This window comes from Tachypleus tridentatus, chromosome 1, assembly GCF_004210375.1.
Source record: "Tachypleus tridentatus isolate NWPU-2018 chromosome 1, ASM421037v1, whole genome shotgun sequence".
NCBI lineage: Eukaryota > Metazoa > Arthropoda > Merostomata > Xiphosura > Limulidae > Tachypleus > Tachypleus tridentatus.
In genome coordinates, this window is record NC_134825.1 from 20,829,856 (window position 1) to 20,852,565 (window position 22,710).

Below are 22,710 nucleotides of genomic sequence, written 5' to 3' on the forward strand. Positions count from 1 at the left end.
CTAAAACTCAGATTTATCTTCTTCAACCAACTTTTGTGTATCTTTATCAGTGTCAACTAATGTAGGATCCAGAGATGATTGACGCATCTGGACTTGTGGCGATGAACGTTGTACAATACTAGATGGTGACAACACTGCAGATTCTGGATTGGACTTGTTATTGCTACTATTGTTGAATTCTAATGATAATTTTTTATTAACAACCTCCGCTGGTACCTCATACAACCCACCTTTTTTACCAGATTCCACACCAGATCCCATATTGATAGCATCATACATTGGATTACTGAAATCCGTTGGATTATTGATGTCTCCAAGATTAAAATCTGCATCTAGTGGCTCCTGAAAAAGTCATCAGTTACAGTAAAAAAAGTTACAGTAACTTACTAACAAATAAAGAAAAACAGAAAAAATAGTGAAAAAACTGTACATACAGTATTAATTATATTAATTGAATACTCAAACTAAAAATTACAAGTAATATAAACAAAAGAATTATCAAATTCTAGTTAAAAACTGGAGCACACTTTAATTATTTGCTGTACATTATAACAAATTGTTCTGACAGTACAAGGTAGAAATTATTAGTAATCTGTGAAATTAAATCCATGCTCCTTAGCAACAATAATGTTCCAACTAAAGATGAATGCTGATGAACATATAAAAAAAATATTAGTTCCATAACCAGATAGGCCCAGCATGGCCAGGTGATTAAGGTGCTTGACTCATAATCTGAGGGTCACGGGCTTGAGTCTCTGTCACACCAAATATGCTTTCCCTTTCAGTTCTGAAGGTATTATAATGAGACAGTAAATCCCACTATTCGTTGGTAAAAGAGTATTTCAAGAGTTGGCAGTGGATGGTGATGATCAGATGCCTTCTCTCTAGTCTTACACTGTTAAGTTAGGGATGGCTAGTGCAGATAGCCCTCATGTAGCTTTATGTAACATTCAAAAACGAACAAACGAACAGACCTAGATAAAAATTTGAGACCCTGTAGCCAGAGTACTTGTGGACCTTTCTTCGCTAGTTTTCAGAGTACATGATGACGAAAATTTTTATTTTTCTTAATCTAAGTTAACAGAAACAAAATCACTACTCAAGATAAATAAGTGGCAGTTGACCTAAGCTCTTTTATTTTACTTAACAATGTATGTTAACACAGCTTTCAAAAGCTACTTCAAGTTTAAGTAACTTTATATAACTAATAAAGAGAACTTGAACAATGTTACAACTGCAATGATGATAACATACTTGTATGTGCACATACTGGTCTCACTTAAACTTTAAAAAAAATTTGTTGAAAAGAGTTTATATAGATTAATATTATGCAGGAATACAGGGAAAGTTGCTTTCCATGCCTTTCTTGGTATCCTAATTTCATTAATGTCAAAGGTCATCAAGCTGCTAATGCCTACTTAGAAACTGTAATTAATATCATTGTAAATTATCCTAAAATAACACATGTTTATAAATCAGCAATCAGATCAATTTACTTCAAACAATTTCAACTGCTACTTCAACACAACTCAGATATTAGTTTTCTGGTTCAAAGTGAGTTTCCTATTTAGTGTAACTGATGTCTCTATACTCTCAAAATTCATTTCACTTTCAGTCTGAAAAATACAGATTTATATTCAGTCCAAGAATATTTTTCATATCAATTCTCTTCAGACAGATACTTAGGCAAAAGTGTTTTAAATCTGAAAACTATGCTAAAATGTACATGTTCAAGCTCAAAAATTCATACTTTTTGGATGGCTTTACAGACTGATTAACTATTACACTAAGACCTCTCTCTTTCATGACATTGTTGAGATAATTCAAGTTATGATAACCCACAAACATTATATTGCATCTATTATAATTAATAGTCCATTTATTTGCCCAACTTGCTAAATGATCTAAAACCTTCTTTTAGATCAGTAACATCTTCTTCACAACTAGTAACACCCAAGACTTTAGTATCACCTACAAATTTAAGTAATTCATTCATTATTCCTTCATCTATGTTAGTCCTAAGACTGAACCCTAAGGTACACCACTTGCAACATTAATCCAGTTTGACTTAACTCTATTTATAACACCCCTCTGCTTTTTCCACGAAGCCACTCTTATATCCAATTTGTTAATTTATCCCTCATACCAAAAGAGGTCATTTTGTTTACAAACCTTGTATGTGGTACCTTGGCAAATGCTTTCTGAAAATCCAGATACACAAAATCTATACCCTTAACCTCATCTACATAAAAAATATCCTTTTTAAAGAATGGCAAAAGATTTGTGATTTGTAAGGCAAGATTTTTCTTTAGTGAAACCATGTTGGCTAGCCAATAAATTTCTAAACTTTGTTAAATGATTTTGAATAGCATCTTTTAACTGACTTTCCAAAATTTTTCCCACAACTGATTTAAGACTAATGGGTCTATAGTTACTGGGACAACTTTTATCATCTTCCTTGAAAAGAGGAGTTACACTAGTTAATTTCCAGTCCTCTGCTACCTTTCCATTACTCAATGACCGACAAAAAATGGTAGTAAGAGGCTATATATATATATATCCAATTTTTAACATCCTTTTAAATCCTTGGGAAAATATTATCTTAAAGATATCAGAATTAATGCAATCATCTTGTTTGATTTCATTTCCATCTATCAACTGTTCAAGATGTGAAATACTGATTACATCTTCAATAACAAAAACCACAGAAAAAACAAAATTTAATAGTCCAGCCATTTCATAATCATCAGATATTATCCTCATTCTTCAAAAGTCCTATTTTAACGTTTTTTTTATCCTTAATCCAATTAAAGATATCCTTAATGCTAATTTTTCCATTTTTAGCCAATATTTTTCCAACATTCTTTTTGATGTCTTAATTTCCTGTTTAACCACCTTCCTTTAACTTTTAAATCTTCTTCCATACCAGTCAATTTACACTTACGATGTTTTATTTTATTTTATCTCTTAAAACTCTTTATGAACCAACCTGGTTTTCTACTTGAACTACCTCTATCTTTGTAATAAGGAATTTGTTTATTTTGAATATTTAATAAAAATTACCTTCAAAAAATTTTTCTACATATGATCAGTGTCTCCAAATAATTCAGCTGTCCAATTGGCAACAGATAAATTTTTAAGAGATACAACAAGAATTATGTTTTTTGAAATGTGTAACTGAAAGACCATTATTTGTTACCATCATATGCAGCAAAACATTGAACCCAATGGATCAATGATCACTTGCACCCAGATACTCTCCAATTTTTGTCCTCTTGATAATTTTTGTATTTGAAGTTAACAAGAAATCTTAAACAGCATTGTTTCTAGCAGGTTCCTCAACCAATTAGTGAAGAAAACCATTCTCATGTTTCAAAAATCTTTTTCCTTTATGGTTTGACCCTAGCATTTTCCAATTCATATGCTTGTAATTAAAATCACTCATATGTATGACTTCATTAACAGCTGAAATATTTTGTGATGACAAGAAACCCACCTGAAGTAAAAACGTATTCTCAAGAGAGCTGGTACGGGTACTGAAACTTTTATTAAAGTAGAGAACAACATTTCAATCTTCTTAGGTCATCTTTAGGTTAACATAGTTAACCTTAGTATCATTTGGCAGTCTGTAAGAAATGCCCACTAAAAGCATTTTCCATTTATATCCATTAACAGAAACTAAACTGGATTCAATCTCATTGCTGTTATCGTTGATATCCTCAACAGGATGTGTACCACATTTTATATACAGTCACTCCTCCCCCCTATTTAACATTATATCCTTATTAAATAATCTATAAGAAACTCCTGTCATCAAAATCATCTATGTTTAACCATCACATCACTCCTACCAATGCTCTAATATCATCTATTTTATTTCTTATATTTATAGCATTACAGTAGTAACAACTAAGCCTATTCTTATGACCACTTCTATTCTCATTTCTTATGCTAAATTTTTTTCTAACTCTTGTTCTTTGTGCATTTAGTTTATCTTTGCCCTCACCACCATTTAGTCCTAGTTTAAAATTTTCCATACAGCTAAATAAATAACCTTAGCAAACAAGCCAATTCCTACCTTATTTAAATGTAAATCATCTATTTCAAAAGACTACTTTTCTCCACTGAACTGATCCCCCAAGTCCAACCAATCTGCTCATCCTTAAATACTAGCCTAAGTTTAGTATTTAGTCCTATTGACCTACATATAACCTCATTCCCATATTTAATTCTGGGTGGTATCCCTGACAAAATTACATTACAACCTCTTCTTTAAATGCCTTTATCAACCCCTTGTATTTACTAATTAGCTCCTTTGACCTACCTTTCCCCACATCATTATGCCCCTATGTACCACAAAAACTGCATCTTTCATAGCTACAGTTATATCTCCTTTTTCTGTCAGTTAAATCCTCCACCTTTGTCCCTGGGTAGCACAAACTGATTCTTTTGTCCCTATTTACCCCAAAGTCTATTCTATCCATAAAGGCATCAATGAATCCCCTATAACTATAATCTCCTTATCAACCATGTAACTGTCTAACCCTTTTGTTTTCCTTCCCTCTAATACAGAGGTTCCCAACCTTTTTGCACTCGTGACATGAAAATGTAATTGATGAAATAAAATTAATGTTATCCCAAGCTACTTCTAACAAGGCTATGCGACTCCCCTGCCAAGGCTTCGCGACCCATCGGTTGGGAACCCCTGCTCTAATAGTTTCTCATCTGCAGAAGATAAAGGCTGAAATTTGTTGCTCAACAAAACAGACTCATTATAAGTATATTCACTACTCCTTTTAACTTCCTGAAAGTCATTGTTAGCTGATGTGTCTCTTGTTTTAAAAATCCCAATCACTTATTTGTTTTTATGCCATTCATTACTATTGAGGGCAGCATAATGCATGATAAATCTTGTTTTCTGACTGTTCAAGTACTTAATACAAGGGGAAAAATATTCATTTTATATCTAATATACCTATGGTACCTCAGCAGTGTTTAACGAATTAAGTGTAACATTGATGGGTTTTTGCTAAAATTGAAATTATCTGCTTTATGTTAACAAGGTCCCTGTAACAAACAATCTCATGGACCTATAAGTAAATATGTGTATAAAATAATTTAGAAAAATTTGTTTAAAAATCTGACAAAGTCCATGTGGACCCCTTTGATAATTTTTAATAGTTAAATGGATTATACTTTATAACAATGTATTTGTGTTTGAGTTTGCTTTCAAAGGTTTTTATAAGTCTACTAATTAACTAATGTTTTTTATAAGAAACCACTAGTACAGCCAAGTATGGTAGGAACTTATTTCAAAAATACTTCTTTTACTGGCTTATTTATCAGTTCATATGTTTGTAATCTGTAAACACCAATGAATTTTATAGGCTTGCTTGAATATTTCCAAGACAAGGTAGAATTAAATAAGTTGAATTATAAACAATGTGCAATGATAACTAGATGGTCAATCTATTGATGGCATGAAACACCGTTACAGAAAATGTGAAAAAGAAATCATGTTTTACAATGCACTAGTATTCTGTGTAAGAACTCTTCATCCTCACACAATGTTTCCATACATTTTATCAATGTCTGTTTGTGCAATATTGTTACAAACGTCCTGTATTACTCCCCATAATTAAACCTTTTCACATTCTCAGTTGTTATATAAATCCAAAGATCCTGGAGAATGTTAATGGTGGGATGCTGTATTGGCCAAGCCTTGACTGTGAGTATTTCATCAGCCTATTAACTATCAAGATATCATTTCACTATATCTGCTGCAAGCTTGGGATCATTGTCTTGGTGGAAGATGAATCCTTGCCTGATGAGCCACATTACTGCAGCGACGGCATTTAGATCCACTCAGAGTGCCATCAGTTGTGTATACCGCTGACACAGTTTGTATATATGTGGCCTCAAACTTTACATGATCCCACAACATGATACACTACTGAAATTATTTGTTGACTATAACAATCTCCTGCATAGCAAAGAACAAACTGTTGCTAATTGTTGAAAAAAAAAATCCAGTTTACAGTTCAATGGTCATTTCAACCTCTTCTCAGTATCTGTTTTATGAGCAGCTACATACCCATTGAGTTGATATGCATTGTCAAGTCTTTTATATATATTTACATTTGTACTTAACTAAAGAATCCTCTACAATACTTCTTTTAAAGCTTACATTAACTGAAGTGGACCTAAGTAATGCTTCTCTTACATTACCCACTAAAGTGGGGTTAGCATTTAGTTTATTATCAATTCATTGTTAATATGTTGAAGCATTGTTATTAAGTATTTTACTACTACTCACCCCATTAACCGTATCATGGGGACCACTTCTCATAAAATTAGGTGCAAACTCTACATTCGTTCCACTTCGGAATGACACACTTTGATTGCTGCCAGTTAAAATTCCTCCTTGTTTACTGTAATATATAACAAATAAAGAAAATGATGCAAACATATATGAAAACCTTTCCTATTTTGTTGCTTTTAAATGTTAAGACATTGTAGTTGAACATTAAAATGTTCAAACTGGTTTCACCCTAACTATATATCTTTGTTCATGTATAAAAGCTATTTGGCTTATTCTAATATTCATAATTTGAAACATAATCCTCAAATAACAATAAAATTTAACAGTTGAACAGATGTTAAGATGGGTAATTTTTTTTTGTTTGTTTGAAATTAAGCACAAAATTTACCACAGGTATCAAAACCTGGTTTCTAACATTGTAAGTATGCAGTGCCACTGGAAGGAGAGGGGGAGGCTGATGGGAAAGATGGTTTCAGTGTTAAAAACGTTTGTTATCAAAGGGCGCTGATCACAAAATTTATACAGAAAATTTACTAATAATCCCTTCTCTTCATACCCATTGTTCAGTTGTGCTTGATGTTATCCTTCACATCTCTTAAGGTGAAATCAGTGGATTGGTGCCAAGCACATGCATGTGAAATGAGCAACAGAAACTTGCTTCCAAAAAAACCATTGCAGTATAAAGTGGAACACCGGTGTGGGTTCTTCCTTGAAGTGTAGGAAGGACATGTTCCAATTGGCTCTGTTTAATGCTTTTTTGCCAGTATTTAATCAGTTTTATTATTGCTTAACCGTCTTCATTCAACACTTTCACATCTACAGAATCTTAATGTTATACTAGTGTTATTTCCACTGTTGCAGTAATGCTTCTTATGAGGAATCCTAACTTCAGAGATAATCTGTTAGCAACTATATCTGAAAGCAGAATGAATTTAGGTTGTGTCTGATACGACACTTATAATCTTATTAATAGCTAATGACAAGGTTTGGCACTGGAATCACTTGTCTCCATCACCTCGTAAGTTCATTTACTGAAACTATAGCTCTCTTAAGATTAGTTTCAATTTACTGATGTTAAAAATGGGCCAACTAACATTATGAAGTTCAATAGTTTGTTGTTAAGAACACAGCTACACAACAGTCTATTTATGTTGTGCAAATTGGAGGGATCAAACCCCATATTTTGGCATTATAAGCTGTCCAGCTTACAGCTGAGCCATTCAGGAGAAGCTTCAAAAAGACTATATTTTAATATTTTCTTTCTTTTGAATAAAATGGCATTGTTATATTGATACAGTATTATACATATATCTTTTGATTTAAACTATTATCTTGAATAACACAAAAACAAGCATGAGACAGAAAATCATAATTCCTAGCATTTGAACAATCTTAATATTTGTTGGAACTTTATGAGGAAATGAAACCCTTACACTTCATAGAAATGCTGTGTAAAATGATCAACACTTTAATAATCAAAGCAAAGTGTTTAATAAGTTTGTTGAAGGATATATGTGATTTGTTCTAAAATGTGTTTTATTTGTGGTGCATTTTTATGTGTATGAAAATAACGTGTTAAAGTAACTAGATAAATTCAGTCATTAACAGTCTTAACAAAGTCCTTGAGCATGTATTGTATCAGAATATACAAAATTGGTCAAGATTTCTCACATGCTTTTAGATATTGAATTTTGACAGTTTAACTGTCTCAGTAAACTTAGTGTCTAAATGCAATAATACTTTAGTGGTCAGCAGGTAAAGAGAATGTGACAAGATGAGTAAGACCATTAATTAAACTTGGTGACCAACTGAAGAGTTCATTACAGCAAATTATTACAAAAAGTAAAAAAGAAGCCAATTGTTTTAAGCATTATTTGCAATGGCACTGTTCAACTGTATGATAAATACCATTATTGTCATCATGAATTATTGTGTATTACATTCATTAACAATTTTTTATAATGTAAAAAATGCTAAACTAATCAAGTTACTATATTGTTTTTCTAAAAAACACAGGTTTAACAAGGTAAATATAACATTAAGCAATTCTCTAACGTCGATTTATTTAACCCTTTCACTGTGCAATCAACTTTTCAGGCTGATTTCCAAAAAGCTAATTATCCACGAAAAAATTAATAAAAGCATGGATTTTACCCTTTGTATTACTTTTTTAATATTAAAAGAAGTTGTATTTTCTACATCTAACAGTAACATTCTGTGAAAACTGTAGCTGATAGTGAAAACTAATGATTCAAGCAAAAAACTGAGTAAAATTAGATGAAAAGTGTTCTCCAGTAAATGGCATAAATACAGACAAAACTAAGTCAATAAGAGACCAGTATCATTATAAAATATAAAACAAATTATTTAGATAACAATATCCAAGGTATAAATAAGTTATCTTTATATAGATTCTATATATACACTACATGATCAAAAGTATGTGGACACCCCTTGTAATTAGTTGGTTTGGTTATTTTAGCCACACCAGTTGCTAACAAGTGCATAAAATCAAGCGTACAGCCATGCAATCTTTATTGACAAACATTGGCAGTAGAATGGGTCGTACTGAAGAGCTCAGTGACTTTCAACGTGGCACTGTTATAGGATGCCACCTTTCTAATAAATCAGTTTGTCAAATGTCTCCTCTGCTAGAGCTGCCCCGGTCAATTGTAAATGCTGTTGTTGGAAAGTGGAAATCTCTAGGAGCAACAACAGCTCAGCCATGAAGCAGTAGGCCACACAAGCTCACAAAATGGGATTGCAGAGTGCTGAAGCAAGTAGCACATAAAAATTATCTGTCCACTGTTGCAACAGTCATCACTACCGAGTTCTAAACTGCCTCTGTAAGTAACATCAACACAAGAACTGTTTATTGGGAGCTTCATGAAATGGGTTTTCATGGCTGAGCAGCTCCACACAAGCCTAAGATCACCATGCGCAATGCCAAGCATCGGCTGAAGTAGTGTAAAGCACACCAGCATTGAACTCTGGAGCAGTGGAAATGCATCCTCTGGAGCGATGAATCAAACTTCAGCATCTGGCAGTATGACGGAAGAATCTGGGTTTGGAAGATGCAAGGAGAACGCTACCTGCCTGAATGGATAGTGCAACTGTAAAGTTTTGTGGAGGAGGAATAATGGTCTGGGGCTGTTTTTCATGGTTTGTACTAGGCTATTTAGTTCCAATGAAGGGAAATCTTAATGCTATAGGATACAATGACATTCTAGAGAATTGCATGGTTCCAACTTTGTGGCAACAGTTTGGGGAAAGCCCTTTTTTTTGTTTCAGCACGACAATGTCCCCATGCACAAAGCAAAGTCCATAAAGACATGGTTTGCCAAGATTGGTGTGGAAGAACTTGACTGGCCTGCACAGAGCCCTGACCTCAACGTCATCGAACACCTTTGGGATGAATTGGAACACTGAATGCACACATGAGTGTGATGGTCAGGTGTCCACATACTTTTGGCCATGTAGTGTACATTCTTGAGAAGTTGGCAATTTTGTAATGAGGCATATAAACATCTAAGTTTTATGTTTTAGAACATAGAGGGCAGCATGCACACAGGTTTGGTGATTGTTCCACCTTAAGGGGATATTCCACATATTGTAGTAGAGGGAAACTTTAGTGTGTTAGGTGTGGAATAAATTTGAATTTCACAGTAAAAGGGTTAAATAATGAAGAAAAAGACCAAAAATAAATACTTACAAATTTCTTCTACGTAGGACCAGGTAAAGTCCAATGGCCAACAGTAACACAATCAGGATTGCAAATATTGGAACAATGATAACAGCTATACCTTGTTATAAAATGAAAAAAAAATATGTATATATGTGTATGTATATGTACATTAATAAAATAATGTCAAAACTCCTATTGTTGTAATTTATTTAATTTAGATTTCAGTTAGAGGTTTTAAATTAAGAGCAAGAAGTCCTAGAAATATCTAGAATAAGAAAATCATATAAATATGATATGATGTTCTAAGTTTATAAAATAGGCCTACAATAATTTATGACAGTGTACAAGTGTTCAAGCTTATGAAAATGTTAAAGGAGCAAATAAACTAATTTGTGTTTGTTACTTGGACTTGACTGAGTTATTTTCATCAGATAATTTAAAATAAATGACCAACAAAAACACAACAATGCTACACTGTATCATACCACTCTCGCAACGAATTAAAGAAACAAAACACTAATTAATCTTAATATTTATACAAAATTGGTGGAAGGTATAATAAGCATAGAAATGTGTAAGACATCAGATATGCCAAATGTGTTGATTTGTTATTGTGTCACATGTACATAACATTCTGCTCACTTGGTGTTGCTAATGTAATACGTGAACTAGTGATTTAGTGGTGAGCAGATAATTAAAAACATGACAATGTGAACTAGAACACCAAAACTTGGCAACCAACAAAGAGAGCAACTCATGTAAACAATCTTACAACATGGCCATAGGTTAGAGAAGCAACACCTTACGCTCAACTGGAAATTGAATATCATGACAAAAGATTCTGAGGATTTGATAGTGATTCAAATGGAAAATCATTTAGCTGAGTTGAAGTAGATATAAATACAATAAAAAGTACTACTGAGTCAGAAAGAATTCAGATGGAAAAAAAAATTGTATTCCACTGTAATGCATTCATAACAAAACACTGATAGTTTTAAGTTCAGTCCTACTGACGAAAGTGGATTAAAATTACAAAACACCATGCAGAGACAGCAATTTAAAAGGAAAACATCTTCCCAGCTTACACTTGATTGAAATAACAAAATATTATACCGAATTTATGATAAATTATATGAAATCAATAAGAGCAGCTAAATGTAACAGAATGTTATGAGGAATTGGTATTGCAGTCAAAAGATTAAAAAATTATGCACATCTCGCAGCAAGTCAAAATAACCGATCTTATTTTCATGTACACACAAGTGTGTTAGAGCCCATAATTCCTGAAATACCTCTAACATAATTACTTCTGTTTTTACAAAAATGATTAACATCAAATACCATAATTATTTTTAATAATTGAAAATTATTTATTTTACAATAGACAGTTTTTGCATATATAGTTTAAATTGGTTGTTTCCAACCATCGATCGGCCTGTAGCAGTATTGATATACAAGATATTTTATACAGTTTACAAGATAGTTAGAAAAAATGTTCACTTCAAAATAAAGTTTGTTGTTTTAAAAGGTAAAGTAAAAGCACTTTGAAAAGCTAATATCATCTGAAGCAATCCATGAAATTTTGGAATTGGATGTAACTGATATTCAGTTAGAAAAAAAACTGAGAGAACCATTGGTGTAAATGAAACTGTTCTCAACAAACAAGAAAAAAAAAAAGTAAGAAGTACAGGATATTACACAAAAATAAATGAGAGATAATAAAATAGGACATTATGAAAACAGAAAACATGCTCACCAGTTGAAGTTGACTGTTTTAATACTGGTTGCCGGAACACATTTTGTTCACAGTACTTCCCACTAAAGTTTTCAGGGCAGATGCAAACCAGTTTGTCAGGACCCTGCTTGCAGTATCCATTATTCATGCATAGACATTTACTTGGCTGAGGCTTAGGAAGTTCTTTTGCTTTAAGAAGAAAGTTGAAATTTTTAAAACAGAAAACATAAGTATAAAAGGAAATGATCTTCATAGCATTTATGTATAGTGTTAAAGTAATAAATACACAACAGTAAAATCGATACACAATTAAGAATATTTCCAAAATGTTGACTTTACATGTTTGACATTTATCACATCATTTTGAGCAGAGAAATTTTAAGACATAAGGGTCATTTATTTCTTCACATGATCTGTGTGTAATTTCACATTTGTGCATAAATCTGAAAGGAAGCCCTGTCACATTCTTAGGCAGATATTCATTGGACTTTTGTCTCTTTTTTATCATGATAAGCAAAATTATTGTTTCAAATATTCTTTTCAGACTTATAATCTATACAAAACAAAAAACAACCTAGTATGATAATGTATTAAAATAAACATGAAGCATAATCTGTCAGACTCATTACCTGTCACTAAGTTATATCAATTTTAGACAAAGATAAATCGACAAAAACATGACTTATGCTTTTTTATGTGGTAAACCAAAACTTACTATGTGTACACTAATTACACCTATGATTTTTTCACAAAGTTATATTGCAGTTTATCTTATACCTCAACCTTTCTAGCATTCAACAGATTATTTGTACAAGCCCTGTTTCCAACACAGGTAAACTGATATTATTTTCAACATTTGTGTTTTTATGCACAAAGTTTTAATCAGTCAGATTTTATTCCATTCTAGTTAAATTACCACGAATTGAGATGTTTCTGTGATGCATCTAAATGTGCATTACAACCTTTGGGTGATAAGGTATTATAAAAGTCCTAATGTACAAATTCCACTTAATTAAAACAATTGAAAGGGAAGATATTGATATCTTAAGGATATCAAAGTCAGCTCTGTAAGAGGTATTGACTTTATTTTCTTCTCATGTCATACTTTTCATGGTCTTTATTCAGTTTAAATACACTTTGTTTGCATATGTTAAATGTTTTCACAGATTTATTAGATCATAATCAAAATACACTTCAAGTTTAAGCTATCCATTTTTTTCACGGATTCTTACAAAATTAGACACATGAAATACGTACCTGCATTACAGGCAACATGTTTTATATTCTGGAGTTTTGAGCCATCAGGGCAAGCACAACGATATCCTCTTGGAATTAACAGACAAAGGTGGGAACAGCCAGTGTTCATACAGCGATTAACCACTGAAATTTTAATGAATGAGATGGATTTATCTTGGCATGTAAAAATATTATTTCATTTTAAGGCATCCTTTGAAAGGCAGTGTTAACTGTAAATTTTGTAATAACAGGATTCAGTAATAAGAAACGTTGATGTCTACGTATAGTACTTAAGCCTTCTATTAATATATACATATATTTGATAACTGATATCACACATAATATGCTATTGATCATTTAAGATTTCAAAATCAGAAAGATTTTAATGCAATTGAAAGTTTACTGAGATATTTCACTCATTATCGGTGAATTAATTTAGTAGTTTTTACACAAACCCAAAATTCTTCACAAAGTTGTTTAGTTTCCTAAACTAAGAAGATAAAACATGAAATATTTTTTATTATTTAATTCGAAAGACCTGTTAAAACTAGTTTTAAATGCATTAAAGGAAATAAATAAGTGTTTATGTGTGTGTTTTCTTATTGCAAAGCCACATCGAACTATCTGTTGAGCCCACGAGGGAAACAGATAAGAAAGAATAGTTTACTTCTATAAAAATATTCAAGAATTCAAAAATATATTATATCTTAAAATAATTTAATGAAATCTATAATAATAACCTTTTAGGTTCTCTCATTTACCTGAAGTATTATATTTCCACTGATGGTAAATTTTTACTCGGAAGGATTCTCTAGGCCTCGGCGGACTCGAACATTGACACCTCTACCAAACTTGTCTTGTTTGTAAATCTCTCCTGAATCTCGTGTCACCCATAAAAGATAACCTTCAAACACATCTATACTGACTGGGTGATGAAGTTCTTAAAAGAAAACGAATTCTGGTTTAAAATATGAGAAAAAAAAACAACTTGTTGGGCATTGTTTGACTGTTGTCCTTAAATATTTGCTTGTTATGTGTATACTTAATAAGCACATTTCTAATATTGTACAGTGGTGAGTAACTTTAGTAGATTACCATAGACTCCTCTTAATAGTAAATTAAACAGCTGAAAAGATGATTCGTATATTTCACTTCCTGTTTGACTGGATACGATGTAAGCTTTCTTTTAAACATTTTTATTAATATGAAATCATTTTGGTGTTGAAAAGGTGTGTTTTTCTTGATTTCAAGTTGTTATGACCACAGTTTTTTAAGGAATACTACATGCTTAGGAAATAAAAGCACTTGTCTCATAAAATTTGATGGCACTAAAGTCAAGCTTTGCGTAATAAAAACATAAAAGATCTGACCTACTACTTAGTCTGAACTTAAAGTGAAAGAGATAGTTCTATGCTGTTGACAGAAAGGTTAATAAATTCTTTTAGTTGACTTTTATATCCCGTTACACTACCCACAGCAACAGTAGTTTTAAAAACTTTCATATCCTGCTACACTACCTACAGCAACAGTAGTTAAAAAAACTTTTATATCCTGTTACACAACATACAGCAACAGTAGTTAAAAAACTTTATATCCTGCTACACTACCTACAGCAACAGTAGTTAAAAAAACTTTTATATCCTGTTACACTACCTACAGCAACAGTAGTTAAAAAAAACTTTTATATCCTGTTACACTACCTACAGCAACAGTAGTTAAAAAAACTTTTATATCCTGTTACACTACCTACAGCAACAGTAGTTAAAAAACTTTTATATCCTGTTACACTACCTACAGCAACAGTAGTTAAAAACTTTTATATCCTGTTACACTACCTACAGCAACAGTAGTTAAAAAAACTTTTATATCCTGTTACACTACCTACAGCAACAGTAGTTAAAAAAACTTTTATATCCTGTTACACTACCTACAGCAACAGTAGTTAAAAAAACTTTTATATCCTGTTACACGACCTACAGCAACAGTAGTTAAAAAACTTTTATATCCTGTTACACTACCTACAGCAACAGTAGTTAAAAAAACTTTTATATCCTGTTACACTACCTACAGCAACAGTAGTTAAAAAAAACTTTTATATCCTGTTACACTACCTACAGCAACAGTAGTTAAAAAAAACTTTTATATCCTGTTACACTACCTACAGCAACAGTAGTTAAAAAACTTTTATATCCTGTTACACTACCTACAGCAACAGTAGTTAAAAAAACTTTTATATCCTGTTACACTACCTACAGCAACAGTAGTTAAAAAACTTTTATATCCTGTTACACTACCTACAGCAACAGTAGTTAAGAAAACTTTTATATCCTGTTACACTACCTACAGCAACAGTAGTTAAGAAAACTTTTATATCCTGTTACACTACCTACAGCAACAGTAGTTTAAAAAAATTTTATATCCTGTTACACTACCTACAGCAACAGTAGTTAAAAAAACTTTATATCCTGTTACACTACCTACAGCAACAGTAGTTAAAAAAACATTTATATCCTGTTACACTACCCACAGCAACAGTGGTTTTAAAAACTTTCATATCCTGCTACACTACCTACAGCAACAGTGGTTAAAAAACTTTTATATCCTGCTACACTACCTACAGCAACAGTAGTTAAAAAAACTTTTATTTCCTGTTACACTACCTACAGCAACAGTAGTTAAGAAAACTTTTATATCCTGTTACACTACCTACAGCAACAGTAGTTAAAAAAATTTTATATCCTGTTACACTACCTACAGCAACAGTAGTTAAAAAAACTTTTATATCCTGTTACACTACCCACAGCAACAGTAGTTAAAAAACATTTATATCCTGTTACACTACCTACAGCAACAGTAGTTTTAAAAAACTTTCATATCCTGCTACACTACCTACAGCAACAGTAGTTAAAAAACTTTTATATCCTGCTACACTACCTACAGCAACAGTAGTTAAAAAAAACTTTTATATCCTGTTACACTACCTACAGCAACAGTAGTTAAGAAAACTTTTATATCCTGTTACACTACCTACAGCAACAGTAGTTAAAAAAAATTTTATATCCTGTTACACTACCTACAGCAACAGTAGTTAAAAAAAACTTTTATATCCTGTTACACTACCCACAGCAACAGTAGTTAAAAAACATTTATATCCCGTTACACTACCCACAGCAACAGTAGTTTTAAAACTTTCATATCCTGTTACACTACCTACAGCAACAGTAGTTAAAAAACTTTTATATCCTGTTACACTACCTACAGCAACAGTGGTTAAAAAACTTTTATATCCTGTTACACTACCTACAGCAACAGTGGTTAAAAAAAACTTTTATATCCTGTTACACTACCTACAGCAACAGTGGTTAAAAAAACTTTTATATCCTGTTACACTACCTACAGCAACAGTAGTTAAAAACTTTTATATCCTGTTACACTACCTACAGCAACAGTAGTTAAAAAACTTTTATTTCCTGTTACACTACCTACAGCAACAGTAGTTAAGAAAACTTTTATATCCTGTTACACTACCTACAGCAACAGTAGTTAAAAAAAATTTTATATCCTGTTACACTACCTACAGCAACAGTAGTTAAAAAAAACTTTTATATCCTGTTACACTACCCACAGCAACAGTAGTTAAAAAAACATTTATATCCCGTTACACTACCCACAGCAACAGTAGTTTTAAAAAACTTTCATATCCTGCTACACTACCTACAGCAACAGTAGTTAAAAAAACTTTTATATCCTGCTACACTACCTACAGCAACAGTAGTTAAAAAAACTTTTATATCCTGTTACACTACCTACAGCAACAGTAGTTAAAAAAACTTTTATATCCTGTTACACTACCTACAGCAACAGTAGTTAAAAAACTTTTATAACCTGTTACACTACCTACAGCAACAGTAGTTAAAAAAACTTTTATATCCTGTTACACTACCTACAGCAACAGTAGTTAAAAAAAACCTTTATATCCTGTTACACTACCTACAGCAACAGTAGTTAAAAAACATTTATATCCTGTTACACTACCTACAGCAACAGTAGTTAAAAAAACTTTTATATCCTGTTACACTACCTACAGCAACAGTAGTTAAAAAACTTTCATATCCTGCTACACTACCCACAGCAACAGTGGTTTTAAAAAACTTTTATATCCTGTTACACTACCTACAGCAACAGTGGTTAAAAAACTTTTATATCCTGTTACACTACCTACAGCAACAGTGGTTAAAAAACTTTTATATCCTGTTACACTACCTACAGCAACAGTGGTTAAAAAACTTTTATATCCTGTTACACTACCTACAGCAACAGTAGTTAAAAAACTTTTATATCCTGTTACACTACCTACAGCAACAGTAGTAAAAAAAACTTTCATATCCTGTTACACTACCTACAGCAACAGTAGTTTTAAAACTTTCATATCCTGTTACACTACCTACAGCAACAGTAGTTAAAAAAACTTTTATATCCAGTTACACTACCTACAGCAACAGTAGTTAAAAAAACTTTTATATCCTGTTACACTACCTACAGCAACAGTAGTTAAGAAAACTTTATATCCTGTTACACTACCTACAGCAACAGTGGTTAAGAAAACTTTTATATCCTGTTACACTACCTACAGCAACAGTGGTTTAAAAACTTTCATATCCTGCTACACTACCCACAGCAACAGTAGTTTTAAAAACTTTCATATCCTGCTACACTACCTACAGCAACAGTAGTTTTAAAAAACTTTCATATCCTGCTACACTACCTACAGCAACAGTAGTTAAAAAAACTTTTATATCCTGTTACACTACCTACAGCAACAGTAGTTAAAAAAACTTTTATAACCTGTTACACTACCTACAGCAACAGTAGTTAAAAAAACTTTTATATCCTGTTACACTACCTACAGCAACAGTAGTTAAAAAAACTTTTATATCCTGTTACACTACCTACAGCAACAGTAGTTAAAAAAACATTTATATCCTGTTACACTACCTACAGCAACAGTAGTTAAAAAAACTTTCATATCCTGCTACACTACCCACAGCAACAGTAGTTTTAAAAAACTTTCATATCCTGCTACACTACCTACAGCAACAGTAGTTAAAAAAAACTTTATATCCTGTTACACTACCTACAGCAACAGTAGTTAAAAAAACTTTTATATCCTGTTACACTACCTACAGCAACAGTAGTTAAAAAAACTTTTATATCCTGTTACACTACCTACAGCAACAGTAGTTAAAAAAACTTTCATATCCTGCTACACTACCTACAGCAACAGTAGTTAAAAAAACTTTCAAAATTTCATTTAAATTATATTTCAAGAAACTGTTTATTTCTGTTAAGTAAAATGTGATTTTAGCACATAAAGATAGCAGATAAAATGATATATCTGATAAAGTTGCTTGGTTATAGTTTTAATTTCTATCATATGCTTGCCACCAGGATTTCAAGATATCATAATCATGGGATCTACAGCAGTGAAGGGTAAGTGTTAGGCTATTTACATTTTACTTTCATTCTAAATTATGTGAAAATACAATTATACTAACCAGTTTTTGATATATTGAAATAACATGATATTTTTGTCTCTCTTTTCTCCTTTAAACTGTTATCACCCAAAATTCATTTATGACCTTAACTTCGTTTGTGAGTTATATCTGTTCAAGTGACTCTTCATGGAAGTGACCTACAGAAAGATTGATGTCTCTTCCACTACTCTTACAATATGAGCGTATACAGGTATAATAATGTATAAATGTGAAAAGAAAAAGCCACAGTAAATACTATGTTAGTAAAAAGAAGTACTTATAATTACTGAAAAGATACAGTTTAACAAAACATTTTGTTAAAAGATATCCTGAATGCCATCAGAGTGTGAAAATAATAAGGTAAACTTACTCCTTATCATAACATCACTGAATCTAGTAATAAACTTTCTTTACCTCCACTAATGACTGTCACCCTGTCACTGCCGTCAATTTTCATGGAATCAATTGTATTCAGTTTTGAATCACACCAATATATACGATGACCACCGTAATAGTCTATTGTTATCCCAGAAGGATATCCAAGTTTTTCATTGACAAGTACTTTGCGTTTAGTACCATCCATCCATGCTGATTCTATTTTTGGTGTTGTTCCAGCATCTGTCCAGAAAAGCTTGCTAAAAAAAATAATAGAAATAATAAAGATTTATAGCAATGGAGTTTACTATTCAGATAAAAGTCATATTAGACTGCAGACCTTTTATCCTCAAATTTATCTTAATTTGCTCTTTACAAAATTTGAAAATAGAGGAGTGCCACAACAGCATTTCAGATCTATGTTTAGTTTGTCTGCTATCAACTGCTCAGGCCACCCTTTCATTTGTTACCAAAACTCATCAGGTATACTGGATGATAAAAACAATCATTTTTCTTGAAAGGTTATATAAATTTACAATTTGAAAACTTTAGAATCTGTATTATCGTATGATTTGTATGATGAATATTAGGACTATCGATTTCCGTTCTAAAGTTAGCTTTAAAAATCACCTTAATGAACAACCCATATACTCTGAATTTAACATGTATTAAAGTACCTAACTGTATGAATCTTTAAAAAATACAGACTGCTTCTGAAAAGAAAATGCTTGATAGAAGCTTCCTCTCATAACTTTACAAATTCATAAGTTGTGAGCTGCTGCAGATTGGTTAAAAATATCTTAAAGCACATAAACACAGAACAATATTGCATCAAATAATGGCTAAATTACACATACCCAAATTCAGGATCAAGGGCTAGTGAACGAGGCTGTTCTAACCCTGTAGTAATAATGGACCTCCTATATCGCCCATCTAACAAACTGGCAAAGATCCTTCCATGAGGTTGGTTACTAGACAGCTCTGTATCCATCCAGTAGAGATTTCTGAAATTTCATAAACAAATAAAGAAACCAGATTTAAACCATAAAATTTTTTTTGTTCTGAAAAGCAAAGAAAATGTTGCATTGAATAAAGAATGTTTTCAGAAGGTATAAAACTTTCCTTCAGCAAAAGTATGCAACATACACATGGTACTTCAAATTATTACTAAATACAATATGAAAAATTTTTCTCAATTCAAGTTTAAAAATCTAGTGTTGATAATAACATGTGCTATACTAATTATGTTATTCAAGAGATTTCGAAACAATTAAAATTACTTAATACTAATATTTCCCTGGTTTTGTTGGCTGTTATTTAAATATTTGCTTGATAGTGAAATCCAGAACAGAGATAATGAAAAAATCATACTGTTGAGTAAACTAATTTGATGGGAGAGAAAGTAAGAGTAGAAGAAGAGGTTGGACAAAATAATGGCTTAAATCCGATGTAGGTAATTGTAAAAACAAATTTTATTCAACTTCATTATGGTACCTGAATTAAACTAGCCCGTTTGTGAGAGAACATGTACCTTTTTCACACAGCACAGAATGTACTTCAATCATACCATTATAATATCTTAACATATTTAGAAACAATCAACTTCAAAAACAGAAATGTAAAGTGTTTTATTTTTATTTTTGCCAAAGAATAATTGTTCAAATCTGTGGCATACAAACTGCCTTTGTAACCAAATCATAGCAAGGTTTTTGGAATCAGAGAGGCCTGTGAAATTATGCCGTTAACACTATGATAACAAGCAAGAACTTTTCGGATGTAGAGTGTAAACACATATCAATTTTGAGAATTTAGTTCAGAATCATTTTAACTTTAATAATTTTTAACAAAAATATTTTAAAATCTATATTTTGTCATCCTATACAAAGTCTGAACCATCAGCATTCATTTTTCTCTTGTTTGAAAGGCTGTGCTCAGAGGCAAGGCTCAAAATTCACTTTTGAGATGACAGGAATAATATAGATGCCAAATTTTATTTCACAAGAAGAACAAGTTATACACTAACTTGTTAGCTCACACTATTGTTCACATTTCAAAACATGACTCAATTTAATGAATACAAATGTAGATTTACCATATGCTATTTTTTAGCAGCTTTTAGTGCAACTGAAATGTTCAACAACTACTTTTTATGTTAGGTAATATAAGCAACTAAAAACTTTGTCTATGAAACCAAGAGTGCAACATGATTAACATTTCTAAAGTCCATGAGATAATTTAAATCAATAGATTAACTGAAATTTTTCCCATCACTGGGAATACATTTGTTAAATCAACTTACACTCTTACATTGGAAATGGCATTTTTGCTTGTTTGTAATAACATTTATTTACTTTTAAATATAAAGAAAAATGTTTCTAAAAAGGAACCATTCCTTTCTGTGCAGCTTATCTCAGAAGTACTCTACCACTTATTGTTTTTGTTTCTTAGAATTTATCTGCTCATCCTAGATTTATATTTGCTAAGCAACTATCATCACTTAGGAATGTGATCATTTATGCTTTGTTCTTTGTGCGAGTTGTAGAAAGCAGTAACATGTTAAGGATAGGCTTTGTATACCATTAGTTCAAATTATACAAAAACAAAACATAATGAATTAAAATGAAGGAAAATAAAGAAATGACAAAGAAATAATAGTGGAGTCGAGATTCTCGTTTAAAATACAAAGCAATCTCAGCTCGATACATTTTCTAAAATTCCAGTGACATTAAGATCTTGGACCAGAAGATTTATATGCTGGCTTCTGCATAAGTTCAATGAGCCACATAAAACGTTTTTGTTATGCAAAATCAAACTTTTATCACAACTCAATTTGTTTTGGTTGTATTTCTCGGTCATCTTTAGTCACTCATGAAATATTACCAAACATTGTGTAGTTGTAATTAAAATTTAACTGTCCATGAAGGAAAAAAACAAAAACACATTTTTGTGTATTTCATTGATCTTGAAATTTGGTAAGCAAAAACATATATGGGAAAGTTACATTAGACAAATTCCAACAGTTTCTGATAGAGGATTGTTTTTTTCAGTGAGAATAAACAAAAACAAATGTCTCTGACAGCCAGAACATGAAAGAAATATTGTTATCTAAACTAGTCACCAACTTTAGTCACCTGTCACAATGAATTCCACCTATCACAGTTTTCACCATAAACAACAGCTACTTATCTTATTCTACATCACAGTCATAACTTAAAACTATTTGATAAATACAATTGGCAAATATAATAACAAGGCATGTTATTACAAATATTAATTTGAGGAAATAAATCAAGACAGAGGAGAAGGAGTCATTCAAAAATATCACAGATAGAAGGAGTCACTCAAACACATCATGACAGGGAGAAGTCACTCAGAACCATCATAGCCATGAGGAGTCACCAAAAAATATCATAACCCATTTCTTCTTATTCAGAGAAAGTATTTAAAATAATAAATCTGTCAATACCACTTAGTAAAATAAGTTCATTCAATGAAGGCAAATCATTCTGAAATGCTCAACCTAACAAGGTTGCCATTGTTTATCTATTATTCAACTTTCCTCAGACAAAAATGGCAAGTAGCACTCAGAAAAACAACTAAGTTCTCGAGTATTTAAACTTAATAAAATCTAAGATTCTCTATATAAAGATGGTTGAACTAGCCTGCACTTTCAGTTATTATTCAACTTTCCTCATACAAAAATGGCAAGAAGCACTCAGAAAAACAACTAAGTTCTCGAGTATTTAAACTTAATACTTTTTGCTTTATAAAATCTACGATTCTCGATATATATAAAGATGGTTGAACTAGCCTGCATTTTCAG

At 31.7% G+C, this 22,710-nt stretch overlaps 2 protein-coding genes across 2 annotated transcripts in view; both read right to left on the reverse strand.

Annotated features, from left to right (window-relative positions):
• LOC143232194 (low-density lipoprotein receptor-related protein 2-like) lies at positions 1-13,108 on the reverse strand. The gene is made up of 5 exons (XM_076467342.1): positions 13,000-13,108; positions 11,764-11,931; positions 10,035-10,125; positions 6,317-6,431; positions 1-342 (listed from the first exon to the last, which is right to left on the reverse strand). Exons 1-5 carry the CDS (start codon positions 13,106-13,108, stop codon positions 1-3), a joined length of 825 nt encoding a protein of 274 aa, XP_076323457.1.
• LOC143244280 (low-density lipoprotein receptor-related protein-like) overlaps positions 13,000-22,710 on the reverse strand; it is a 16,596-nt gene continuing 6,885 nt past the window's right edge. Inside the window, exons 6-9 of the mRNA XM_076488648.1 lie at positions 19,745-19,891; positions 18,927-19,147; positions 13,740-13,918; positions 13,000-13,122 (exon numbers count right to left, since the gene is read on the reverse strand). Of these exons, the coding sequence (XP_076344763.1) occupies positions 13,773-13,918; positions 18,927-19,147; positions 19,745-19,891 (514 nt within the window). The 3' untranslated portion in view covers positions 13,000-13,122; positions 13,740-13,772. The remainder of the gene's footprint in view (positions 13,123-13,739; positions 13,919-18,926; positions 19,148-19,744; positions 19,892-22,710) is intronic.